Here is a 22537-nt window from a genome sequence, read left to right as displayed (position 1 = left end):
CATTGCCGTGGGGAGGTGATGTGGGGGAGGGGCTGCGTTGTGGGGACATTGCTTTTGGGGGGTAGGTGGGGGAGGGGCTGGGTTGGGGGGACATTGCCTTTGGGGGGTAAGGTGGGGGAGAGGATGAGGAGCTGTAAAACTTGGGGAGGCCACAGCCTTGGATGGACAGATGGATGAAGCTGGGATAAGCTGAAGTTGCAGCAGCTCCCTCCACAGGAGGGCTCTGGGGTTCCCCATGGTGAGCCTGGATCAGTGCTAGACACTGTCATCACTACAGACAGGAGACCCTGAGATAGAAAACCTTTAAATAACTCTACAAGAGGTACAGTAATATCTCTAATGTGATCACCGCAGCGTTATTGCAACCTTTGGGACTCTACCATAGCATGTGTACACACGCACATGGAGATTCCTGGGACCCTACCATATTCTGTATACGTGTACACACGTAGGTTTCTCTCTCCTAATCTGCTAATCCATTCTGATTTCTCCCCAGTTTCACTGATTTGTTTTGTATTTTTATTACAGTACCATCTAGAGGCCCCCACAAAGAACAGATTGCCATTGCCCTAGATGCTGTATGCACACTTTGAGAGAGTCAGACCCTTCCCCAAGGGGGCTTACAATTTATTCTTTCCTTACATTTTTTGACATTATAATACAAATCTCAAGAAGCAGAATCTACTACAAAAGTCTTCAGAATTTCTAAAAAGCAGTGTTATGTTAAAACAAACATTTTCTTTTGTTGCATGTGCAACAGTTATCTCAATTTTAGGTGGAAATGGACAAAACTGAAAAATTATATGAAATGTGGTCCCACAACATTTGTATGAGATGTTGCTAGCATTTCATTAATCATGAATGTTCATCTGTACTAATACAGCTAATAGTTCAAAATAAAATTTTCATTTTGTCCCCTCACATTTTCTAGCTAGAAGTTGGGAGCAAATGGCAGAATAAGAAAGGGACCTGGAGGAATCCATATTCCTTCTCACAAAGTAAAAACTACTGATCCAGTGAAGAAACTCTTTGCCTAACCCCTGGCTGCCCAATCTCTGTGATATATTTGAATATGGTTATGTAAGTTTATATCTAAACCAAGTACATACAAACATTCGCCTATACTTGTATCTTCCATGTCAAATACAATTTGCTGTTTGATTTCACCATTGCTAAACACCTTTGTTGATCATTTTTGTCCTCGCTTTGCAGCTATAGGGAGATGGCTGCTGCAGGTCAGGATTTCAATTTCATGGGCTGGATTTACTCTGGTTTAAATGCTTTCTTCTAAAGTTTACCTCTGGCCAAGGGCAGAAAAGAACATTAGTCTGATCTCTCCTATTAGCTTTCCCATTTATGTCTGTTCAAAGAAAGGCTCTTTCTCCTGTGACAGAAGGCAGGAGGATAAGCAAAGCATTCTTCAGGAAGGCATTCTTAATTTCACTTCTAAATGGAATTCTGCCATTTAGATGCTGCATCAACAGAGGCAATATGTAGTTATCCTTTATTCTCATAGCCTTTATGGCTGTGATCAAATGTAGTATCAATTTCGTATGTGAAACTTCCTCTCTTAGTGACAGCAATATATTCTGCCCTTATATAGGGCCTATAATAAATCTAATAGTTCTTTTCCATCTCCATCAACTGATTCTGCAGGGGCATATTTATATAGTTCATTTGATCCTAAAGCACAAATTGATTACCATCTCTATAATGCAAATAATTTAATCTAATAATGAAATGAAGCCACTTCAGCATGCAATGCAATAACTGTTTAATAGTGTACTACAGCAAAATGCCACTGAACAATGGAAGATACTGTCTCCAGTTGAAACTGTGCAGGATATGTTGCTAGTGCCTCTGTACTGTATGTTTTAATATTTTTCACTTTCTTATTTTATATAGTATGTAGTGACTCCTGTCAAAAGCCTTTTCTACACCAAGACATGTGGCTTCCAGTGCTTTTTCCACTTGTATTTGAGTCTCCAATGTATACATTTAATTAAGAGTATTTTCAGGGTTATCTTCTGCTTATCCCTCGGGAAATGGTCCCCATATGGTCAGTATCAATTAGGGTTGGCAAGCACCCCATTAAGATTTGTTGCCAGTATTCTAAATTTATAATCTCTATTTCATAAAGGCAGAGATAGGAAATGCTGATAAAATTTCAAGTCCCTCTGGACTTGAGAGCAAAGACACGATGTTCCACAAAGATGGCATATCCAGTGCTCCCAGTGATCACGGCAGAGTAATGGGTGAGTACCAACTCAGAGAGAAGAGTGTCACTTCCTTAACCCCATTATTGCCAACTCGAAGCACTCAAAAACTCGCAAGTCAGGCCGCAAAAATCATGATTTTTTTTTTAAGTCGAGTTCTATTTGGTTTCTGGTTCTTGACCCTTTCAGGTGCACTTGGGTCATGTTTTAAGCTTTTCTCTGCAAGCATGAGGGCTAGATCTCTTTAAAATGTAAACTAACTTTCTTTTGTAATTACATGAATCCAGGAAATGGTATTTTCCAGCTAAATATTGCAGGTAACACCAAATACGAGAGCTGGCAACACTAAAGCCCAGTCTCAGTGCCATGGATTTTTGCTATAAAGTCTCCCATCCAAAAGTAGATTTTGCTCTCTTTGAACATATATATATATATAATCCATTGCTTACAATGCTCCTTTGTCTTGACTTTTCTGTTAATACGAACATAATACAATCACTCATAATTGTTATCTTATTGATCAAGAGTTCCATAGATTTTACCAGAACCTTTTAAGTATCATTTTTGAAGAGCTCACCTAAAAGACAAATAAACATGCAACATTGCTTATGAAAAAAAAAAAGCTATAATTCGTACTATAAAGCTCAGTTTATTTACATGTTTTAATGTGAACAAAACTTCATAGGCAAATCATTTTGTATGTTGAAACAACATCAGACCTGTATTCCACAGCATAGTTACATGTGAGAAATACATTTAGAATATATTTAAGCGCCTGGTGCATTGAAAAGCCACCGTTTCCATTACAGAGGCAATACGTGTTAGTCTCATGTTCTATAAAGCAACTTTTAATTCTAGCAGTAAAGGAAGGAGTTAAGGGGTAATTAGAGTAGCAGTATTCCCACTCTGCACCATTTTAATCAGAGAGAAGACAGCCCACTGGTTTCTGTGCACATTTTAAGGGCTTGATTCTGAGATGTGCCTCAATGGGTTTTGAAAGTGCTCTCTACATCTCCAGATCAAGCCCTGAATAAACTGAAGTTCAGACAAAATATATTGCTTACACTATTTGTTTTAGAATAAATAGATTTTAGCAGTTGCAAGGAGGATTGGAATGTGTAGAAGGTGAAAATGGGGTGGAGGTGTATTCTCTTTAAATGCTCATGGTCAGTTTAATTGTAAATACTTGCTGCAACCTGAATATATTATATTATAATTATATATAATTATATATATATATATATCTGTGGCCTCTCACCCCTAAGAATATTTTGTAAAGAAAGTATACATTGAGATTAAAAACAATCTACAGGATCTGCCCTTCTGCTAAGGCAGTGGGAGAAGTTTGGTTTGTAACTGCTGTGGTTAAGATGACTGCAGAAACCCTGCAGCCCATTTAAGCAGAGATGTGTGTGGCTTCTGAGGGCATCCCATCCCCTCCTACTTGGTTAACAAGGATGTTGGCTGCAACACAGTATTGAGGAATAATGCAAAGAAATTAGTGGGGAAGCTAAATCTAATGGCCATGGCATGAGTGGCAGGACCAACATAACAAAACCAAAAAGCACACTGGTGAAAGTACTGCTCCTATGTTCACGTGTTAGTTCACAAGTCCATACCAACTCTGCCTTAACATAGCAGATTGGAGCAGCTCAAACTATTTCATTTTTTATACACACACATAACACCTTCACTGGAGCCATTTATTAGAAAGTTTTGAAAAGCAAGTTTTATTGAAAGCAAATGCTATGAATATTTAAAAACACCTAAAAATGGCCCATTAACCCTTGAAATTAGGCTGAACTGCTCAAATCTTTGGGGCAAGATATTTCCCTTGGCTGTGGACTCTACACACGATAAAAAGGGTCAGAGGTATGTAGAAGTCTAAGGAGGATCTCCCCAGTGCAGGATCTGCAGAAGAAGCCACATGCTGTGCCAAGAAAGGCAGGCTAAGGACTCAGAGGGATGAGTTAGGCATGGAGGTGCGGTACTGTGGAGACTTGTAGCAGGCTGCCATGGCTATTATGCTTAGGGACAATACAAAAGGTGACAAAGTCACCGTAGCCTCTTTCACTTGGGCTGAGAGTTCTGTGTTGCATCTCTGAGAGGCACAGTAGAGAATCTCATAGTTGATATTAGTGACAAAGACAACTATGTACTAAAGAACCTAAATATTTACTGGTCCAGGAATTTTGCATATTGTTCAACTGCAATTTTTTATTTCTTTTTAAATACCAGTATGAAACCCCAGAAGCAGTTATGAAAACTACATTGGAGTAACACAAAGAGCCATAACCCATGGCAGGATCAATAACCAAACAGTGAAGTCAATTGATGGCTGAGTTACATTATTATTGTAGGATCTGATCCATTAAAATCAGACACTAGTTTATGTCTGTTTACCACAGAGGACCGAGCCTATAGAGAGTTTTAGAAAGTTAAACATTCAATTTGCATGTGTTTGTAGTTTAATGCTAATCTGTACTGAAGTAATATGTTTTTGTGGTTTAACAGCTACAGTGTCAAAATGCCTATTGCCTCAGTGATTAAAAGGGAAGGGAGATGAGAAGCAAGTATTCTTTCCTCCCCCATACACCCTCCCTTCTGCTTTGTATCTTTAATGAATAAAAGCCACACATAAATTCACAAACAGTTACTACATGGGATGGAAAGCCAATGTACTAAATCAATGTCATGGGGAAATCCAACAAGTTTAAAGTTCTGGAAATACTAGCATTAACTTTGTTATCTTGCTTAAGAACAAAAAGCATAATGGGCAAAAAAAGGCAGATTCTTCTTTAGGTTTCATAAACTCAAATGTACAGGATGCCATTGATAAGCTCTGAATTGTCTGATGTGCCAAGCTAATAAAGAAGCTTAGTGTAAAAGGTAAAAATATAGAAATTGGGCATCCACCATTGTGAGGTCTTTTATACAATTTTTTCAAGCCAGCCAAAAGTACCAAAGTAGCCTTAAGTATTTGCAGATGTAACTAATATTTATAGCCATCAAGGCAAACATTTCATGGAGGACTGATTCTGTTCTAATTTACTATCTATTTAATCCAAATCAATGGAATTCCTGTGGATTTTTGCTAGTCCAAGAGCAGAATATAGCCCAGTGTATTTAAATACAAACCCACTTTTGCAAATCCTAGGTCCTCTCAAACCAGTTTGTGTAGGAATAACTATGTGCTGTGCACAGAAAGCAATTGCTATTAACCTCAAAGAAACTTCTGCAAGTTTGTTCAGCTGATGAAGATAGTGCATTTCAGCCTAAGCAGACTTCAAATTCCATTCTTTAGCAAGACAGATATATTTAGAAAGGGGACAAAAAAAGTGCAACTACCTGAAAAGCAGATGTAACTTACAAGCAGGAGTAAGCATTTAAGACAAATATTTTGACCATGTTCTTTAATCTAACAAAATTCTTCCCTATCTGCTTCTAAACACCCTTTGGAAGCTAAATAGTTAAATATATTTTTCCATTTATCATGAGTGCACACTGCTGTGTTATTGTTATCCTGCTCACAAGTGTTGAACCATGCTTGTTCATTTATTCTTATTGAGTTGCTCACAAGTAATGAGCTGCCGCCTTCTTACTTCTGAAGAAGGAAAACAACACTTCACAACACTGAGGCTGAGATTTTCAAAGCTAGCAAAGGGATTTGGACACCATTGAGCATCCAAATCTATTAGACAACTTTGAAAAATGTCAGCCTGAATCTTTTGGTTAGGAAACAATTTAATTTAGACCTTAAAAAGAAATACAAGAATACCAAGAAGTTAGTCAATCTTAAGTTTGACTAGCTACAATGCCATTTTCATTTCTTCTTTCCTTGCACTTCACTGGGTCAATTTCTGCACCATCTAATCCAGCCTGTGGCAGCTTCTCTGAAATCATCTGTATCCTGAATTGATGCATGATCTAACACAATGGTGCCACAAAAAACATTTAACATGCACATCTCACTCAATACTAGACAGAGAGTAGCTGTTATTGAGAAATGCAGCACGTTTATGGTCTGAAAAAAGGCAGATCAGACCATTTACTTGCTTATTCCAGTATTTGATACCATTCCTAAGACAGTACTGGCAAACATTATTTTGCTTTAGTTCAATGACATTTTAATGCCATGTTAAAGAAGTGTTCATGAGGTAACTACCACATCAAGAGCCAACTTTTTGGAACTCCTCCATAATTGATACACAATAGACCAAATTCTGCCCTTCCTTACGTCCAGTTGTCTTCAGTTTGTGTTGTACCCACTTCTGGCAGGGCTGAAAGGCGGCAGTCACTGTACTTCACCCAGCTCTGCATCTTCACAGTGCCAGCTGTCTGGTCAATATCAGATAGCCACAATACTGCCTGTCATTACACATTCGCAGTTAGCAACCTTAAAAGGAGGACTATGATTTACTGCTAGCTTAGCACAAATGCTTCCAAGTTCACAACTACATAGAGTCCTTTATGCAAATAATCTTGAAAGTTACTTTTGAGACTAATTTTAAACCATACTGAGTTCAGCTTTAATGTACTCATTTATATTTTAATGGATCCAAAAACCAAAGCGATAAATAAATAAAGACCACGCTCTTGTTGCCCGAAGAGGACTCATTCCTTTTTACTGTGCTCCAGCACACGGTAGGGCAATGCAGAAACTCCTTTGGAACCATGCTCCTCCTGCACTATCGGCAGTGTGGCTGGAGTGTAGATCTCTGATATGTTATCATTGTTCTCTAGGGCGCCATAAGAAAAGGAAGGTTTGAGGTCAGGCTGAACTGCAATTCCTTTGTCGTGCATGTTCTGCATGCCTGCAACAGGTAGAGGAAAGACAAGGATTAAATGGTTAGGAAGAGAAGTCCCTTCTTCCTCTGCCCTGTTATTGATAAATGATACAATTTCAGAGCTAGCAATTTGCCCTATCAGTTGCATGAGTGTTAAACAAAAAAAACATAAATAACTTTGGAAAATTACAGTGGTTTAGCTCCTTGTGGACGGGGAATGGCAGTCAACTATCATTAATTTGAACATCATTTAGTCATATTCCCCTTCCACCCATACATTTATTCTTAATAATTCTTTCAATTTCTGGAGCACTTTTAATCAGAGGGGCCTTGAGTGCTTGGAGAGATTAATATTCAGGACCTAAGAATTGATTACTTCATCCTGTGAGGTACAATTATGTTCATTTCTCACTGTACATGAGTTTTAGTGGCCTGATTTTTCAGAGGTACTGAGCACCCACAACTCCTGCTGTAGTTAGTGGGAGTTGAGAGCACATAGCATTGTGCAGGATTGGCCCCCTATCTTCTCTGCCTCATCCACTGGACCACAAAGCTTCTCCATAATTGGTGATTGTAAAAAAACTGATTTATAGATTAAAAGCTCTGATTTTTATTAAGATTAAGATTGCTTCAGATTCTAGACCAGATTCTTATTGATACTAAGGCCACGTCACACCACTCGGGCAGGTATACATTCCCACTTTAAGGTCCCTTTACCAGCTAGGACAGTGTAAGGTGTCCTTCGTTTAAATAAGAATCAGGCACTCCGTATACTTTTTTAAACTATTTCGACAACAAAAGCTACATTCACCCTATCAACCTCATAGTGATCATTTACATTGCTGAGATAACAAAGATAGAGAAGCAACCCATCATGAAGAGAAAAAGTTATGGATGCATAAAGTTTAACAAATAAAAATAATAAAGAAAAAAAATACTACAACTGCCCAACAGGTTGCAACAGTGAACAAATGCAAATATAAAATAAAATTTAGAGAGAAATCAAAATGTGACTGATTATTCTGATAATTGATATTTAAAAGGCAGAATGGCAAAATATTGGACTTTTCCTGTTACCTGGCATAGCATCCATTGAGATGTAGGGTTCAAATGGTATGGATTTCTTCTTGTTTCTTGTGATTAAGAAGACACCTAAAAATGCAATGAGGCACCTGACAGAGAAGGGGTGGGAGAGGAGAGGAAAAGGAGAAAAGATCTAGTGAAATGAGTGGGGAAAAAAAGTCAACAAGCCAAATTTTTTGCTCTTTCTGAATTTCCATTACACACCAGAAGTACAGAACATGGAGCTGGAAGAGACAGAACCTGCAGAGCAGAGTTACAGCCCTACTCACAGGGAGGTGTCTCTTAGTTGAATAATGACTGTGATCACAGTATTAAGATCCATGCTGCGTGCAACTGGTAATCAGAACGAGTCAACCTTTCCCTTGGCAAAATGCTCACAGTTATTAATTTGCACTTATGGGAAACTGAAGTCTTGACAAATTACAGGGGAACGGTAACAGCCCAAAATTTGATTCATTCTTACTAAATTCCAAGATTCAACAATATGACCTTTTCAGCATTTCTGTAGGTAAATGCACTGACAATTGTCAGCCCTGATTTCTGCAGTATGTTAATGAGAAGAGACAAGGTTAATTAGTACTTTGAGTGGGTTAGTGTTTCTGTATTAATTTGTTAGATGGCTTAATGTGTCCCCTGTTTATAGAGAGTTAAAAATCAAGGCCCTGTAACAAGACTTAGTACTGAGATATATAACTAAGAGCTTTACTGATCCTGTCTGCCTTGCATAAGTATCCATGCAGTACTTGACTGGACTCCCAAACCCCTGTTCTGGCCCAACATAGGTTCAGCATAAAACCTGGGATGGAGTCTCTGAGGATGGTCATTTATTTGGTTGCTCTAGTCCAGCTCAGAAATTAGGAGGGACACCTTTAGGACCTTACTCTAAACGCTAAAGGGGATAAAGATATTCAAAGAGGTAACTAGTATCAAGATTCACACTTTAGGGTATAAGCTGATCTCCATCTAGGGTCAGGAAGAAGTGTCCCCACATGGTATAGCTGTTGCACAATGAAGCTTTTGCAACCTTCTTCTGAAGCATCCACCTTTGGCCATTCTAGCAGGACAGATTTAAGAGTGAATGTATGTCATCCTACACATCGATGGAGGCTACAAGACAAAGCAGTAGCAGAATGAGTCCCAGATATTTCTCAATAGACCCACCTCCCTTTCCCCTCCACCACTTTTTTAAGTTTAGCCATATAGAGAAGTACATTTCAATTTGCTAACACAAAGTAAGGATGAGGGCGGCAGGCAGGGGGTAGATTCTCATCAGCTGTAAATCAGCAAAGTTCCATGCACTTCAATAGCACCATGCCTGTTTACACCAGCTGAGGATCTGGCCTGGTATTTTGAAAAACATACCCTAGTGCAAACATGCATATATGGAGAACATCTTCACCAGTGAAGTCCAAGTAGAAGGTTGCTCCTGAGACAAGAGGAGATAACATGAACAGGTTTTAGCTTCAATTAGACACCCTCTCAACGTGCCTAAGTATAACTAAATCTTAAACCACCGCTTCCTCCAGCAATCCAATTATTTTTAGAAAATAATCATGAAAAACACCAACATTGAAAATGAGGTGTCTTTGTTTTGTTTTATTTTTCCCAAAGAAGCTCTTTAGATTTTTATTTATTTATTTTTTGGTAATAAAAGGAAGACCTGCTCTACACTGAAAAGTTGTACTGGTATAACTATGTCAGTTAGGAACTGGATATTTTACCAAAATAGTTATACTGTACAACACCCTAGTTTGGATGCAGTTATATTGATATAATGGGGCCTTATGCTGGTATAGCTCATTCCTCTTCCCGTAAAAGAATAGGTACACTGGTGTGTGTCTTTATACACCAGCATAACTACATCCACACTAGGGGATTGTATCACTAACTACACCGCAATCATTAAAGCAATACAATTTTTATGTTTAGTCAAACCCCCAACTCCATAATAATAATTAAAAAAAAAAAAAAAAAAGTCACAACAACTAGCAGGTTTATCTGGGGTAAATCTTTTTATGGGCAGACACAATCTTCCTTGTGAAGTTTCCTTCATACAAGTTATACTCTAGGATGGGAACTACTGATGCTGCATTTGCCACCGCCAACATTTATTTGTATTGCTATCAAACATACTTTACAACCACTCGAAGGCTGCTGTGCTAGTGACTAGGATGAAGTTATTAGCATTGAAGAGCAGTTACCACATAAGCTACACTGAAAATATTGCCCAAGTCCTGCCTTGAATGGCAAGACAGGTTGAGTGTCTTTAATTGCAACAGAGTGAATTCCCAGCCTAAGTGCTTGTGACTCAGTCCTGCCAGGTGCCAAGTGATCTCTGCACTCACTGAAGTCAACAGGAGTTGAGAGGACAGACAGATCACCATTCATGATTGGGCTCAAAATGTCCTGGCTCCTATTCATTTAAATTTATAATTGAGGCAAACCAAATAAATTGCAGTGTCTGACTGCAATACCTGGCTGGGAACATGACAATAGAGAAAATCAGACAGAAAAACTGAGGCACAGCCATTCAGAGCCTTGAATGAGAAAACCATCACCTAAGTGAATAAGTAATTTACAAGGTCACCAAAACCATTGCAAAGACTGAGACCTAGTCTACATGCAAGAGTTTTACCAGCTATACTCCTCATAGTTACAAGTATAATCCCCTTACCTGGACTCCAGCATAAGAATGGCTTTTTCATTTTAGCTTAAACCCCTTCCCAAGTAACTTACACTAAAAATCAAATCAATCAATAGATAAAGAAGTGCCACTCCTGTAATAAGACTGTCCACACAGGGGTTACATCTGTATAGCTATATGGGTATCAGTTTATACCTTATTATACTGATAAAACTTTCTCATGTAGACAAGGCCTGAAACAGGAATATATTCAGTCTGTAAGGATGGGAGCTGCTACATCCTAAATACAATGCGAACAAGAGTTTTAGAGAAAGAATCACAACAGGCTCTTGAGAAAAAACAAAGCATTTCTCAGTAGCATCAACCTCGCTCTGCTGCGTGCTGCTGACATTTCAAAACTGGTAAACAAATTTTAGCCATGGACCTAAGCTACACATCTAGGAAGGATTTAGATTACAAGACACCCACTACTCTTTTTGTGCTTTAGGACAGAGTGAGTGGTCCAGTCTCAGATATAAACACTGGCGCACCAAACCAGCTGTCAGATCTAAAGAGGAAAGCTTTTTTTACACAACCTAATGGCAGAATTCACACTTAAAATGAAACTGACTGCAGAAAGTAGCAAGAAAATGAAAATCATCTTCATGCAGGTAGTTAATCTCCCTCAGCTAGAAATCAGGATTTTCCTCAAAAGTCTTTCACCCTTATTTTAAAAGAACAAACCTGGTAACATTGCACAAGTGTTTTACCTGCTGTAATTGCTGTTGCTGTTGACAGGATGTAGCCTATGCTGGCAATTTGAGATGAGTCATACAGCTGCGAGGCTTGAGTTAAAAACCTTCAAACACAACGGCAAATAATGCAAGTTGGGTTTTTTTTTTAAAAAAAAAAAAAAAAAAAAAAAAAAAGGATTCTCAACATTTGTTTAGAAGTTGCTTCTAGAGATAGTTCTCCTTTCCCCCCCGATCCCTCCATTTGAAGACACTTCTCAAAAGAACGCTCTCTAGATAGATTCTAGATTCTCTTCCTTATACCTTCAATGGAGTCACTCCGTCACACCAGTTTAAAAGGAGAGTCAGACCCCGAGGGAAATCCTGACCCCAATATAAGCAATGGGAGTTTTGCTATGGACATCAATGGAGCCAGTTTTCATCCCAGATTTTTAAGAATTTTGTATCCATGTTGCTAATACCAAGGTCAGAGGAGAGGGCTGAGAACTCTTGTTTCTACAGCGTATAGCAGACTTGGTCAGTAGCATGAGCATTGGACTAATGGTGCTGCTATTGAAGTCAGCGTCAAAACACCCAAAGGTTTCACTGGGAGTAGAAACACAGCCTTAATGATGAAAGTTGGCTGACAGGTATTGGCAGATTGTGTCAGCATCAAGTTTTCATTAACACTATGGTTTCGGACCAATGACCACTATTCTATTATTACTCACAATTCTGTGCCTTTCTTTAATTCTTAGTACTATCGTTATTACGAAGGATGTGGTGTTTACCTAGCAAACAGATGAAGAACTTCCCTCTGTCAGGGCCAACATAACAGTGAGCTATTTAATTACCTACTCTTGCCCATTTGGGTTGATGTCTAAATATTTTAGCTACATTATACGGCACAGCTGTGGGCCACAATAAGAAAAAAAAAAGAGACTCAACTTACGTTGCTTGAAAGACCGCTGTTGCAACCATGCATACCAACATGATATAGAATATAGGGTAGCCGAGTTGGAGGCTTCCTTGTATTGAGACAACAATCATGCCTGCTACAGCCTTCACAGTCACTACAGTCATAGACCCTGTGAATATTGAACAAGGCTGGGTTGTAAGAGCACAGCACAGATCACTGGATTGTTAACTGGAATCTGCAGCACAACAGGAGGCTGCTAACAAAGCAAAAGGTGACAAGAGCCTCAGCCTTCCTGTTGCAAAGGACACAACGGGAGTGCGATTCCCGACTTCTATTCTGCCACTGGTTCACCATGTGACTTTGGGTGTGTCACTTAACCTCTTCATGTGCCGCTTCCCCATCTGTAGAACACGGATATTTACCCAATCTCCATTAATGTTTGAGCAGCGCCTTCAGATCAGACAAAAGGGACTAGAAAGGTGCAAACATTCCTTACTTTTGCTGATGTACCAGCTTTGTTAATAAAACTGAGGAATTTTCTAGACACAGCTAAAAAATGAGGACTGATAAAAGCCAATTATCTTCCCCATTTCTGCAAGCACTAGTCAAGGCAATTCAGAATTAAGGTGGACATCCTGTCCATGATTCGGTTGCTCCGCCATCCCTCCAGTTAGAGCAATCCAGTACACGTCAACTCATTAAGCTAGATACCACAGTGATGGATATTACATGTACAGCAAAGCTTGAGAGAGTACTGCAGCACACTGAATACTGCTTTCAAAGCTCTGGATCACAGAGCTAATTATACATTAAGTGGAAGCTTCAACTCCAAATTCTCTAGCATGTCAGTTTGTGTCTCTGCCTTTCTATTATCTAGTTTACTTGGTGTTTAAGAAAACAGATCAACAGGAAGCAAAACGCAAAGGGTGAATTCCTGACCCCATTAAAGTCAATGGCAAACTCCCATTAACATCAGTGGGGCCAAGATTTCACCCCATCTCCACAGCTTCTCCTAGATTAAACAGGAATCTGTTGACATAGTATCATATTCATGGCTTCCAACACAACTGCAGGGAAAGTGTCACAACTCTTCCTTTAAAACTATAATGGCTCATACAACAGTCACAGGAATCATCTTCCATCCTCCTCTCGCACCTTGCAGCGGAGGATCTCAAAGCAAGCAATTCACAAATGTTCATGTAATTTAACTTCCCCAACATCCCTGCGAGGCAAGGAAGTGCCATTTTACAGATGGGAAAACGGAGTTGCAGAGCGGCCAAGTGCCTTAACAACGATCACACAGGAAGTCAGTGTCAGAGCCAGGAAGATTCCTGGACCTAAAATCCTGTATTTTAGCCACAAGACGATCCTTCCATCTTGGGTGAAATTGTAAGGCTCTTCACTGTGTTTTGCGCACATGGACACAACACATTGTCATTAGCAGCACAAGCAGAGTTTAGAATCTACCATATCCTCTATTTGAGGGACTAGATCCTGCCCCCCCTCCAGGCAATAGACCTGATGGTCCAATAGGCCTTCTTCATCTCTCCTTGCTTCAATCCTAAATATTATAGCAAGATAAAGGCTTTATTTGCTTTTCAAAAACATTTCTGGAGTTAGTTACTGTGATTAAAGACATGAAATGCACTTCACTCTTTAATTTGCTATAGTAAACCACAGTTAGAAAATTTTAAGCACACGTGAACTTACCCAGCAATGCTACCAGTAGAAGAATAACTACAATGTAGTTTGCATTTTTCCTCTTGTAAAAATATAGCAGCAGGCAGAATAGTATGATTTCCACCAGCTAGAAAAAAAATGCAGAAATAAGTGTATTAGAAAGCGAGGGATGAGGTGAAGAATCTGTTTTCTTGCAGTGTATTCAGCTATGATGCTCATGGTAATAATACCTCTCTCTTTCTATTAGTAGATCTCAAAGCACTTTACAAAGGAGGTCAGTATCATTATCCCCATTTTACAGAGGGGGAAAACAGAGGCACAGAAAGAGGAAGTGATTTGCCCAAGGTCACGTCAGTGGCAGAGCTGGGAAGAGAACCAAGATCTCTTGAGTCTCAGTCCTGTGCTCTGTCCACTAGGCCACACTGCCTCCGAAAAGCCTAGTAGCACTATAGCTTTATTTGATGCCACAGAAGTGCATGGTCCCATTAAATTTGATAGGTGGAAACAATACTGCGCAGATTTTTTCATATCATGGTACTGCCAATATCCATCAAAGCAAAGGCAGGATCTAGTAAGGTTATAGGTCAAATTCAGCACTGATCTGAATGGATGAGATCCTCAGTGACTTTTCCAAGAATAGGAGAGTGGGATTTTCTGTGGACATTTTGTTAGTTTCCTTAAAGGTAAAAAGATAAAACAACAGGCCAAATAACACAAATTGCACATCCAGCTCACAGTTCTCATTCAGCTTCCTCTAAAATGGTTCTTGTGGTCTTCATCCTGCCCAATGAGTTGGACCCAATCCACCACCCATTAAAGTCAGTAGGACTCTTTTAACTAACTTCAAGTGGGACTTGGATGGAGTTCTAATTATGAGAAAATTAATAAGATTTCTTCCCTTCTGGCAAAAGCACAAAGTTACAGTACAGGGACATCTTAGGCACAGTTGATGCCAATCTGCTGTCTAGACTAGTACTAGTGACAGGTTGGGGAGGGGGCAGAATACTTTAGACATGCTGGAATCCTGGCACAATAATTCAGAGAAGGAAGGGAAGCTGAAGACCAATCGGTTCTAGAAAACACACCCTCTGCTTTAGATGGTGCATACATGCACATACACCAAGCTAAGGAGACAATAATGGGAAAAGCTCTTAAGAGTCATTCACAGAGCCAAGAAAGAGCCACAAGAATGCTTAAAGGCAGGGTCCAAGCATAATTTTTGCGGGCCCAGTACAAACTTTTAACATGGGCCCCCTCCTGTAATGGGGGTAATGGGGGTTGCAGCCTGGGCCAGGCCCCACAGGGCCTCCGGGCCCCGGTAAAGTGTGCCGCCCCCTCCCCCCCATATGGGGGCCCTGCTTAAAGGATGATGATAATGATAGCATCAAGGAGCTCAATCTATTTTTAACAGTAAGAGTAATTAACCCTTAGAACAACCTACCAAGGGACATGGTTGTCATCACTGACAATTTTTAAATCAAGATTGGATGTTTTTTTAAAAAGAGCTGCTCCAATAATTATTTTGGGAAAGTTTTATGACCTGTGTTATACAGGATGTCAGACGAGATGATCACAATGGTGCTTTCTGGCCTTGGATTCTATGAAAATGCAGCAAGTAATCATGAAAATCCATTTCAAATGAAAACCCCAACCAGACATATTTCAGAAAGCATGGAATCCATTCCCCCTTTTATGGGCCACCTTACCATATACAAAAGAAATGGCCAGCTGACTAAATGCTTAGTGATATTTTCTCCTGTCATCATCTCATGACTATTGGGTCCAAATGTTATCAGCAGGTAAGTTCCAACGATTGCCAAACCACAGCCTATGAAGGACAAAACATAGCGTCCTTTGGCAAACCAAGGACAAGAAACAGAAGAAATGTTAGTGGATTAGTACAGATGCATGCATTACATACTGCACATGCATAGGGATAGTCATAACTACAGATCACGCTTTCCCGTGGAAATGGTTCACTCCTCCACCCTCCATGCCCCGCTTTCAAAATATTAGAAAAAACTCCCAGGCAATATGTGTGCTGTGAGCTGAGAACCAAGAGCTAACTCAAGATAAAAGTCTTCTAAACAAACAGGAGATGGTGAGTGCTACATTTTGTGCCTAGTCTACCTGGCAACGCCTCTTTAACAATGCACAGTGTTCATTCTTCCAGAAGGCAGAAAGACTAACGCCCTCACCCAGCAAACACTTGCACGTCTATGTAATTCCACTGAACTCCAGTTGAATTTGTGACAGACTGAATTTCCTGCAATATCCTGAATTCACTTTATTGAATTAGGTTTACTATCCTGGGGAGTCCCTTGTATTAAAAATGCAATTGTGTACGTCACTGTATGCAACTTCCCTAAGAGACTGACTCATGCCTCTCTGGAAGGTATTAGGAACCTCAAACAGTTCTTTGGAACAATAGGTGTGAGGTGGATTTCCTAGAAAGTACCTGGGAATAAAGGAAATGTAAACTGATCCACTTCAAATCCACCCTTTTGAAGCTATGCCCAGGGAAGGAAAATCCATTATCTACTAACTACCTGCTCCTGGAAACTCAAGATCAAAGACCCGCGAGCTGTATAAAAAGATGGATTAAACATGTTTTGAGTGTTCTTGCTCTGAGCTGAAGCTGTGATGAACTTGAAACCACAAGGAAACCCCAGGGGTGGGATCTGAAAGGACCACGTTAGGGTCTGAGTGTTCTCTGGTAGGCTTATGAGCATGCGAGTAGGTTCTTTTATTGTTTTTCATGGTTTTTCTGTAATGTTTTTTACATTAAGACTAAAATAGGCTTATTTAGAAAGAGCTGCGTGGCATCTTATAACTGTGGGCAGTCACACGGTCAACCATCTCTGAAAAGAAAAGTAAACAGGCCTCCTGGGGCAGCCCGTCTCTGCTAGAAATAACATAGTGAAGGCAGAGAACTGTTTAGCCTGGAGATGGGTGGAGATCCGCATCTCTCTCTCCATTCTAAGAGGCAACAGCCAGGAAACCTGAGAATGGGAGCCCTTGCTGGGGGGGAGGGGGGGGTGTGGTATATGTGGAAATACACGTGCAGTTGAACTGAACTGTGACCGTATTTAAGGGATTTTCAGGGTCAAGGCCCAAGGATGTACTGTCAGCCTGGAAAACCACCACCATCAGATTTCTCCAATAAACCCCACATCAAACTATTTGTAAGATCAGGAAACAAGGAGGGTATCCTACAGGTTCATTTTCAACAATCAACCCGAGACACGGAAAATCCATTTGTAAAAACAGACGAACCCTTCTAGTGAAAAATGTCATTTTCAGATGTCATGGAGTACCTTAGTAACTGTCACTCTATGCACTGTACGAAGCAATGGAGTAAAAATTCAGCAGCATTCAAAGCAGAAATGAAGAACAGGACAATGGAAGTGAAACTTACTCAGAAAGTCTTTGGGTTTCCACTTTTCTTTAATGAATATAATTCCTATGATTGCGCTAGCTATTAAAAAAGACAAACAAGTTACGTGTGTTGCATTTTCACAAGCAATCTCATACCGGTACGTATACAAGAGTCCTTTTCCTTTACCTATAACAGATACTGCACTGAGTGGCACAATCAGTGAAAGAGGTGCGAAGGCATAGGATGAAAACACCCCCAGTTCTCCCAGCAGCAGCAAAAACAGACCACACCACCATGTCTTGGTCCTGAAATAGGCCCGAGGGTCTTTGGAGCCTGCCAGCCGGACGTGGCTATACTTCTAGAAAGGAAAACAAAACAAAAAAAGAAACAACCCACAGATGTTTGGGGATCCTTACTGCTTTTTAAATACAGGATGCTTCGGACAGGGTCAATATTTGTTTCATGATACTCACCTGAAGGTTGAGTGCAATACTGATAACAAGGTGACCAAATATAGCCAATAGGGCACCGATCAAGTTTTCCTATAAAGCAAAGCAAACGTGGATATTAGATTTGCCCAGTGAAACCAGCGGAAGGCGGGGAGGGGGACAATCCTGACAGACAGCAGATTTTTGAATACCTCTCTCTGAGTCTCTGGGTTCTGTTTCCAGATCTAGCCACAATTCCTGTATGATCTTGGGCAAGTCATTTAGCCTCCTAATGCCTCAGTTATCCCATCTGTAAAATGGGGTTGATTAATACTTTCCTGCCTGACATGGGCATTGTGAGGCTTAATTTAGTGTTTATAGAGCTCTTTGAGATCCCCATCAGGAAGATGATGTAGTCCTTCACCATATTCTTTTTCAGTAAGGAGCACACTTGAAAACCCATTTTCACTGAGGATTGGAGAGTTTGCTGTTCACCACAGTATTGTTTAGACAGGTTCTTCAGCCCCTTTTCCAATTCCAGGTTCAGCCTCTAATAATAAATACCTTGACTGAACCCCAACCGTAACAGCAACTGGCTGGAGAAGAGCTTGCAAGGAAAGATTAAATATGTATTTTTTAAATGAGCCAGTTAGGCCTTGTCTACACTAGTGACTTTTGTTGACAAAAGTCAGCGGGCTCCCAGCTGGGGTGCGGACGGCCGCCTCCCAGCTGGTAGCCGGGACTGTGCGGGTGTGCTGGACCGGGCAGGACCAGGAAGTGGGGGAGCAGCCCACAGGGAGCCCAGGAGCCTGTGGGTTCCTGTCAGGGAGCTGAGAGATGGGTCTCTCAGCTCCCCACACTGTGCTTCTAATGAGGACACATGCCATCAACCTAAGGAGAGCAGTGTGTACATCAGCCACTGCTGTAATTATAGTGGTGGCTGAAAGTTGACATATTTTATGTTGACTTATTTTCCTAGCGTACACAAGGCCTTAGTCATTCCAGAGAAGAGCACAGGGGGTGGAAGCCACTGGAAGACTACACCCTCCCATGACCGAGTAGTGTTTACAACTCAGCAATACCTTGACCAAGCTAGAGGCAGAATTCAAAGCAACAATGAATGAAAATCAGGATGAATCACAAACGAGATGCTACCAGAAGAGCGTGGGGTGATCTCTCTGTCAAGTAGGGCCAGTTACCATTTGCGTTCCTCTAGCAACAGTCTAAATCTCATTAGCGCCTCATTAACAGTTTTCGTATCAACACAGCTGTCCAAGATATAGCGAGTGCTTCAGCTCCTGATATTACAGACCTTGTCATTGTTTTTCCATGCACAGTCAGGCAATGGCTTTAAAGTAACCAATTAAATAAGTGGGAGAGAAAGCCCTTTGATAGGTTGAAGGTGATTAGGATGCAAAAGGAGTTTAATAAGCAGGGAGTTTCATCAAGCCAGCGTCTCCCAAAGTACCCAAGGTAGGTCTGCCCTGCTATTAGACACTGCAGCTGGCCCCTGCCAGCTGACTCAGGCTCACAGGGCATGGGCTGAGGGGCTGTTAATTGCGGTGTAGAGGTTCAGGCTCCAGCTGTGATCTGAGCTCCGGGACCCTCCCACCTCGCAGGGTCTGGGAGCCCTGGCTCCAGCTTGAGCCCAAACGAAGACCCAGCAAATAAACAGCCCCTCATGCTGAGTCCCTCAAACCCGTGTCAGCTGGCATGGGCCAGTCATCGGTTTTTAAATGCAGTGTAGACCTACCCTAAGAGAACATCCTACTGCAGGCAGCAGGAGGGGAACAATATATAACCCAACCAGATTCCATGCTTAGAAGCTCAGCCGTTAGAGAGGAAGTATGGGCTTCTGGTTAAAGCACTGGGTTCACTTCCCAGCTCCTGGCCCTGGCAAGTCACTTAGCATCTTTGGCCCAGCTCCCCAAAGCTATTTAGGGTCCTCACTTCCAGTGAAGTCAGTGAAAATTAGGAGCCTAAATACCTTTGAGGATCTGGGCCTTTGTCCCTCAGCTCCCCATCTATAAGTGGGGGTTAATAATCCTTCCTGTCTTGTCTGTTTGTGCTGCTGGTCCTTCAGAGCAGGAACTGTGCCTATGTATATACACAGCACCTAGCATATCAGGGCCCCTAGGCGCTGCTGCAACACAAACACATAGCATGTGATCCAAAAGCTCAGCACACTCACGAGCATGTTTATACTTCCAAGCTGCAAGATGAAGCCTGACATAAAACCCAGCCTCATTCAAGTCAAGTGTGAGGCCTGCTAGGCAGTGCCTTTGGTGAACATCTGACCTTGTAAGAATAGGGATCCTCATGGGGCAACACAGATACTGCTGTTGCTGCGAGTGGAAGCTGCTGGAGCTGGAGATCTGGGCCGTTCCCGCCTTCCATTTTGGTTTATTCATGCATCTCCCTTTTGGCTTCTTCAACAACTGCAACCGCTCTTTAAACAAGAGACTCAGGCACTGCCAGTACCTCCTAGCCCATTACTTTACACCACTTCTTCTTTTCCATCTTGCTGCCTTGAGCGAAGGAATGGCTGGTCAGTAGAATCCAGGCATCTCTACGATTGCTGTTCAGCTCTCTCCTTTCTCAGACAGCAAAGCAGAGATGAGACAATTGCTCCAGGAAGAGCTGTGGATCAATCAGTATTTCCAGTAAGTCAATAGCACAGCAGTTTATATTTCCGGAGATTCTGAGACCCTAAGGAAGATTTAAAAATAAAAGTCAGGTAAATCAATTAATAATAATCACAAAACTTGCCACCTGAGAGCGGTGTCTTTATAGTGACGTGTACAAACACAAACACATATACATACGTATGTGTCAGGTAGCCAGAAGGTCAACTAAGGGAGGATGGGATGAGAAATTCTGGTCAAGTACACCAGGCAAACCTTTACTCTCATAAGAAGTTTCTCAGAAGCAAACTAACAGCCACACCCCTCAGATGGGACCTCAGTGTTTCAGTTTTTTCTCGAGAGACCCACACCCCACAAACTGCACAGAATTCCACTTATCGGAGCCGATACTGAAACAGCATGTTGTACTGAAGGTGAACAGTTCCTCAGTTGGTATTAAATGACAAGCCATCCCATTTGGAGAGCTGCAGTCAAAAAGCTTTCTGACCTCCAAGTCCTGTTTTTTTACACTGCTTTAGTGCATAGTGAAGTTGTGCTGTACACCCAGGAGACACAACATCACAGGTCATTCCACCGCCACACAACGGAGATGATAGGGCAGCCTTTTGCTTTGCTCTAACCGGGGGGAGGGTCTAATCCTGCTTTTAATCAATGGCAGGGCACCCATTGACCACCGTGAGAGCAGAACTGGGCCCTTAGAGACTGCAAGCTCCTTGGAGGAAGACCCACTCTAGCCATCTGGGATGCACCATACACTCCTAAAGGAGCTAGTAGTAGCAGGCACTTGGATGGCACACCTTTCACTAGAGAATCTCCAAGCGCTTTACAAACCCTCAGGAACTGAGGCTCACAAAGTGACCCCTTATTACAGATGGGGAAACTAAGGCACAGCGCAGTTTAAGGGCCTGATTTTCAGCAGCGCTGAGCATCCAGAGCTCCCATTGAAACCACACATTCCTGAAACCAATATGAGCTACAGGTGCTCAGCACCTCCAGAAATAAGGCTCCAAGGGAGTTGCTCAAGGTCACAGAATGCATTAGTGGCAGAGATGAGACTAAAAGCAGTAGTCCCACAATCTCTCTTTCCCATAAGACTCTCACCTGACCCCCTCCAGCGAGATATCAAAACATATGCAGCAAATGCCCTCCACATCTCCAGCACAGGAAGAAGCAAGCCACCTAGTAAATCAGCTGTCTCAGGCTGCCAAGGGAAGAGCAAGATTTTACATTTCAATTGCTGTCCAAGCAGGATCCAAATCAAGAGCTTTCCTATATAAACAAAAAAGTTCTTCCATGTCACTTCCTGGTTTGGGCTGCGCCCTTTATGTGCTCCTTCTGAACTTAAAAATAAAGCAGGATGGCTTTTTTTAGAGTAATGCCCCGCAGGGAAAAAAAACTAAAAGAGACCGATACATTCACAGACCAAGAGAAAACATGAATCATACCAGAAATGATAGATAATTCATGAATCCATGCAATGCCCTTCATGTCACTCACCCAGTTTCAAACACAGACTCACCTGTCTTTCCACTTAAGATCAGTTACGAAGGGGTTTCTGCGAATGCTTTACACCCAGGGATATAGATCTACACAATTTCCTTTGAATTTCTTACCCAACTAAGGTCTTCTTCCTCAGCCCGGTGCAGTGCTTTGCTCTTCCTAAGCGACTATGATTTGATGCTAGAAATGCCACTCACCTGGTAGGCTCATCTATGATTAAGATTACTGGCTGCAAGGCAGGGTGTTCAGTGGCAGACCCAGCCTATTGGTTGGGAATGGAAAAGCTTGTTTGAAGTGCAAGATACTAAAGAGACCGAGAATGAAAGCAGAGACAAGGAGCTGTGTGTTCATAACATTTGGTGAGGTGGCCTCTAGTGGCCACAATTTTGCATAGAAGCCACTTTTCTGTGTAAATGGGATATTATGGTCCGAAGGTGCAAAATTCGGAGAGGTGCTGTGGGTCCTAATCTCCTGCTTATTGTATTGCATGCAGAGGACTGCTGGATCAGGCCCTGGCTCAGAATATATGCAGTTTTCTTTTTAGAG

The 22537-nt window shown here is 41.4% G+C and overlaps 1 protein-coding gene and 1 long non-coding RNA gene across 7 annotated transcripts; one reads left to right on the top strand and one right to left on the bottom strand.

The window, feature by feature from the left end:
* Positions 1 to 132: 132 nt before the first annotated feature.
* On the top strand, positions 133 to 4543 carry LOC137143878 (uncharacterized). The gene is made up of 4 exons (XR_010917292.1): positions 133 to 322; positions 932 to 1080; positions 2141 to 2255; positions 4455 to 4543. It is a non-coding gene; the product is annotated as an uncharacterized lncRNA (long non-coding RNA).
* Positions 2846 to 22218, bottom strand: NIPAL3 (NIPA like domain containing 3). 6 transcript variants are annotated; one of them, XM_067533908.1, is made up of 12 exons: positions 22011 to 22120; positions 20145 to 20555; positions 17892 to 17960; positions 17605 to 17776; positions 17458 to 17517; positions 15746 to 15891; positions 14070 to 14166; positions 12393 to 12528; positions 11480 to 11568; positions 9449 to 9512; positions 8081 to 8175; positions 2846 to 7030 (listed from the first exon to the last, which is right to left on the bottom strand). In XM_067533908.1, exons 2-12 carry the CDS (start codon positions 20241 to 20243, stop codon positions 6831 to 6833), a joined length of 1227 nt encoding a protein of 408 aa, XP_067390009.1. In that variant the 5' UTR covers positions 20244 to 20555; positions 22011 to 22120; the 3' UTR covers positions 2846 to 6830. The 6 variants fall into 6 exon arrangements, with proteins under 6 accessions (XP_067390009.1, XP_067390010.1, XP_067390006.1 ...); XM_067533909.1 differs by having other exon boundaries at positions 15746 to 15867; XM_067533905.1 differs by having other exon boundaries at positions 17458 to 17776; positions 22105 to 22218.
* Between the last annotated feature and the right edge of the window lie 319 nt (positions 22219 to 22537).

Source organism: Emydura macquarii, unplaced genomic scaffold (assembly GCF_026122565.2).
Source record: "Emydura macquarii macquarii isolate MOO-44397 ecotype Brisbane River unplaced genomic scaffold, CSIRO-AGI_Emac_v2 contig_3348, whole genome shotgun sequence".
Classification (NCBI taxonomy): domain Eukaryota; kingdom Metazoa; phylum Chordata; order Testudines; family Chelidae; genus Emydura; species Emydura macquarii.
The sequence above is the reverse complement of the archived record's forward strand: the minus strand, read 5'-3'. Positions and strand labels throughout refer to the sequence as shown.

Excerpts from the sequence above, each read along its gene's own strand:
- NIPAL3 (XM_067533905.1), bottom strand. The coding sequence starts at position 20,243 with ATGGAAGGCGGGAACGGCCCAGATCTCCAGCTCCAGCAGCTTCCACTC. Across the intron at positions 17,777-17,891 it reads GTATTGCACTCAACCTTCAG|AAGTATAGCCACGTCCGGCT; the intron begins GTGAGTATCATG and ends TTTCCTTTCTAG. Across the intron at positions 11,569-12,392 it reads ACAGCGGTCTTTCAAGCAAC|GTTTTTAACTCAAGCCTCGC; the intron begins GTAAGTTGAGTC and ends TTGTGTTTGAAG.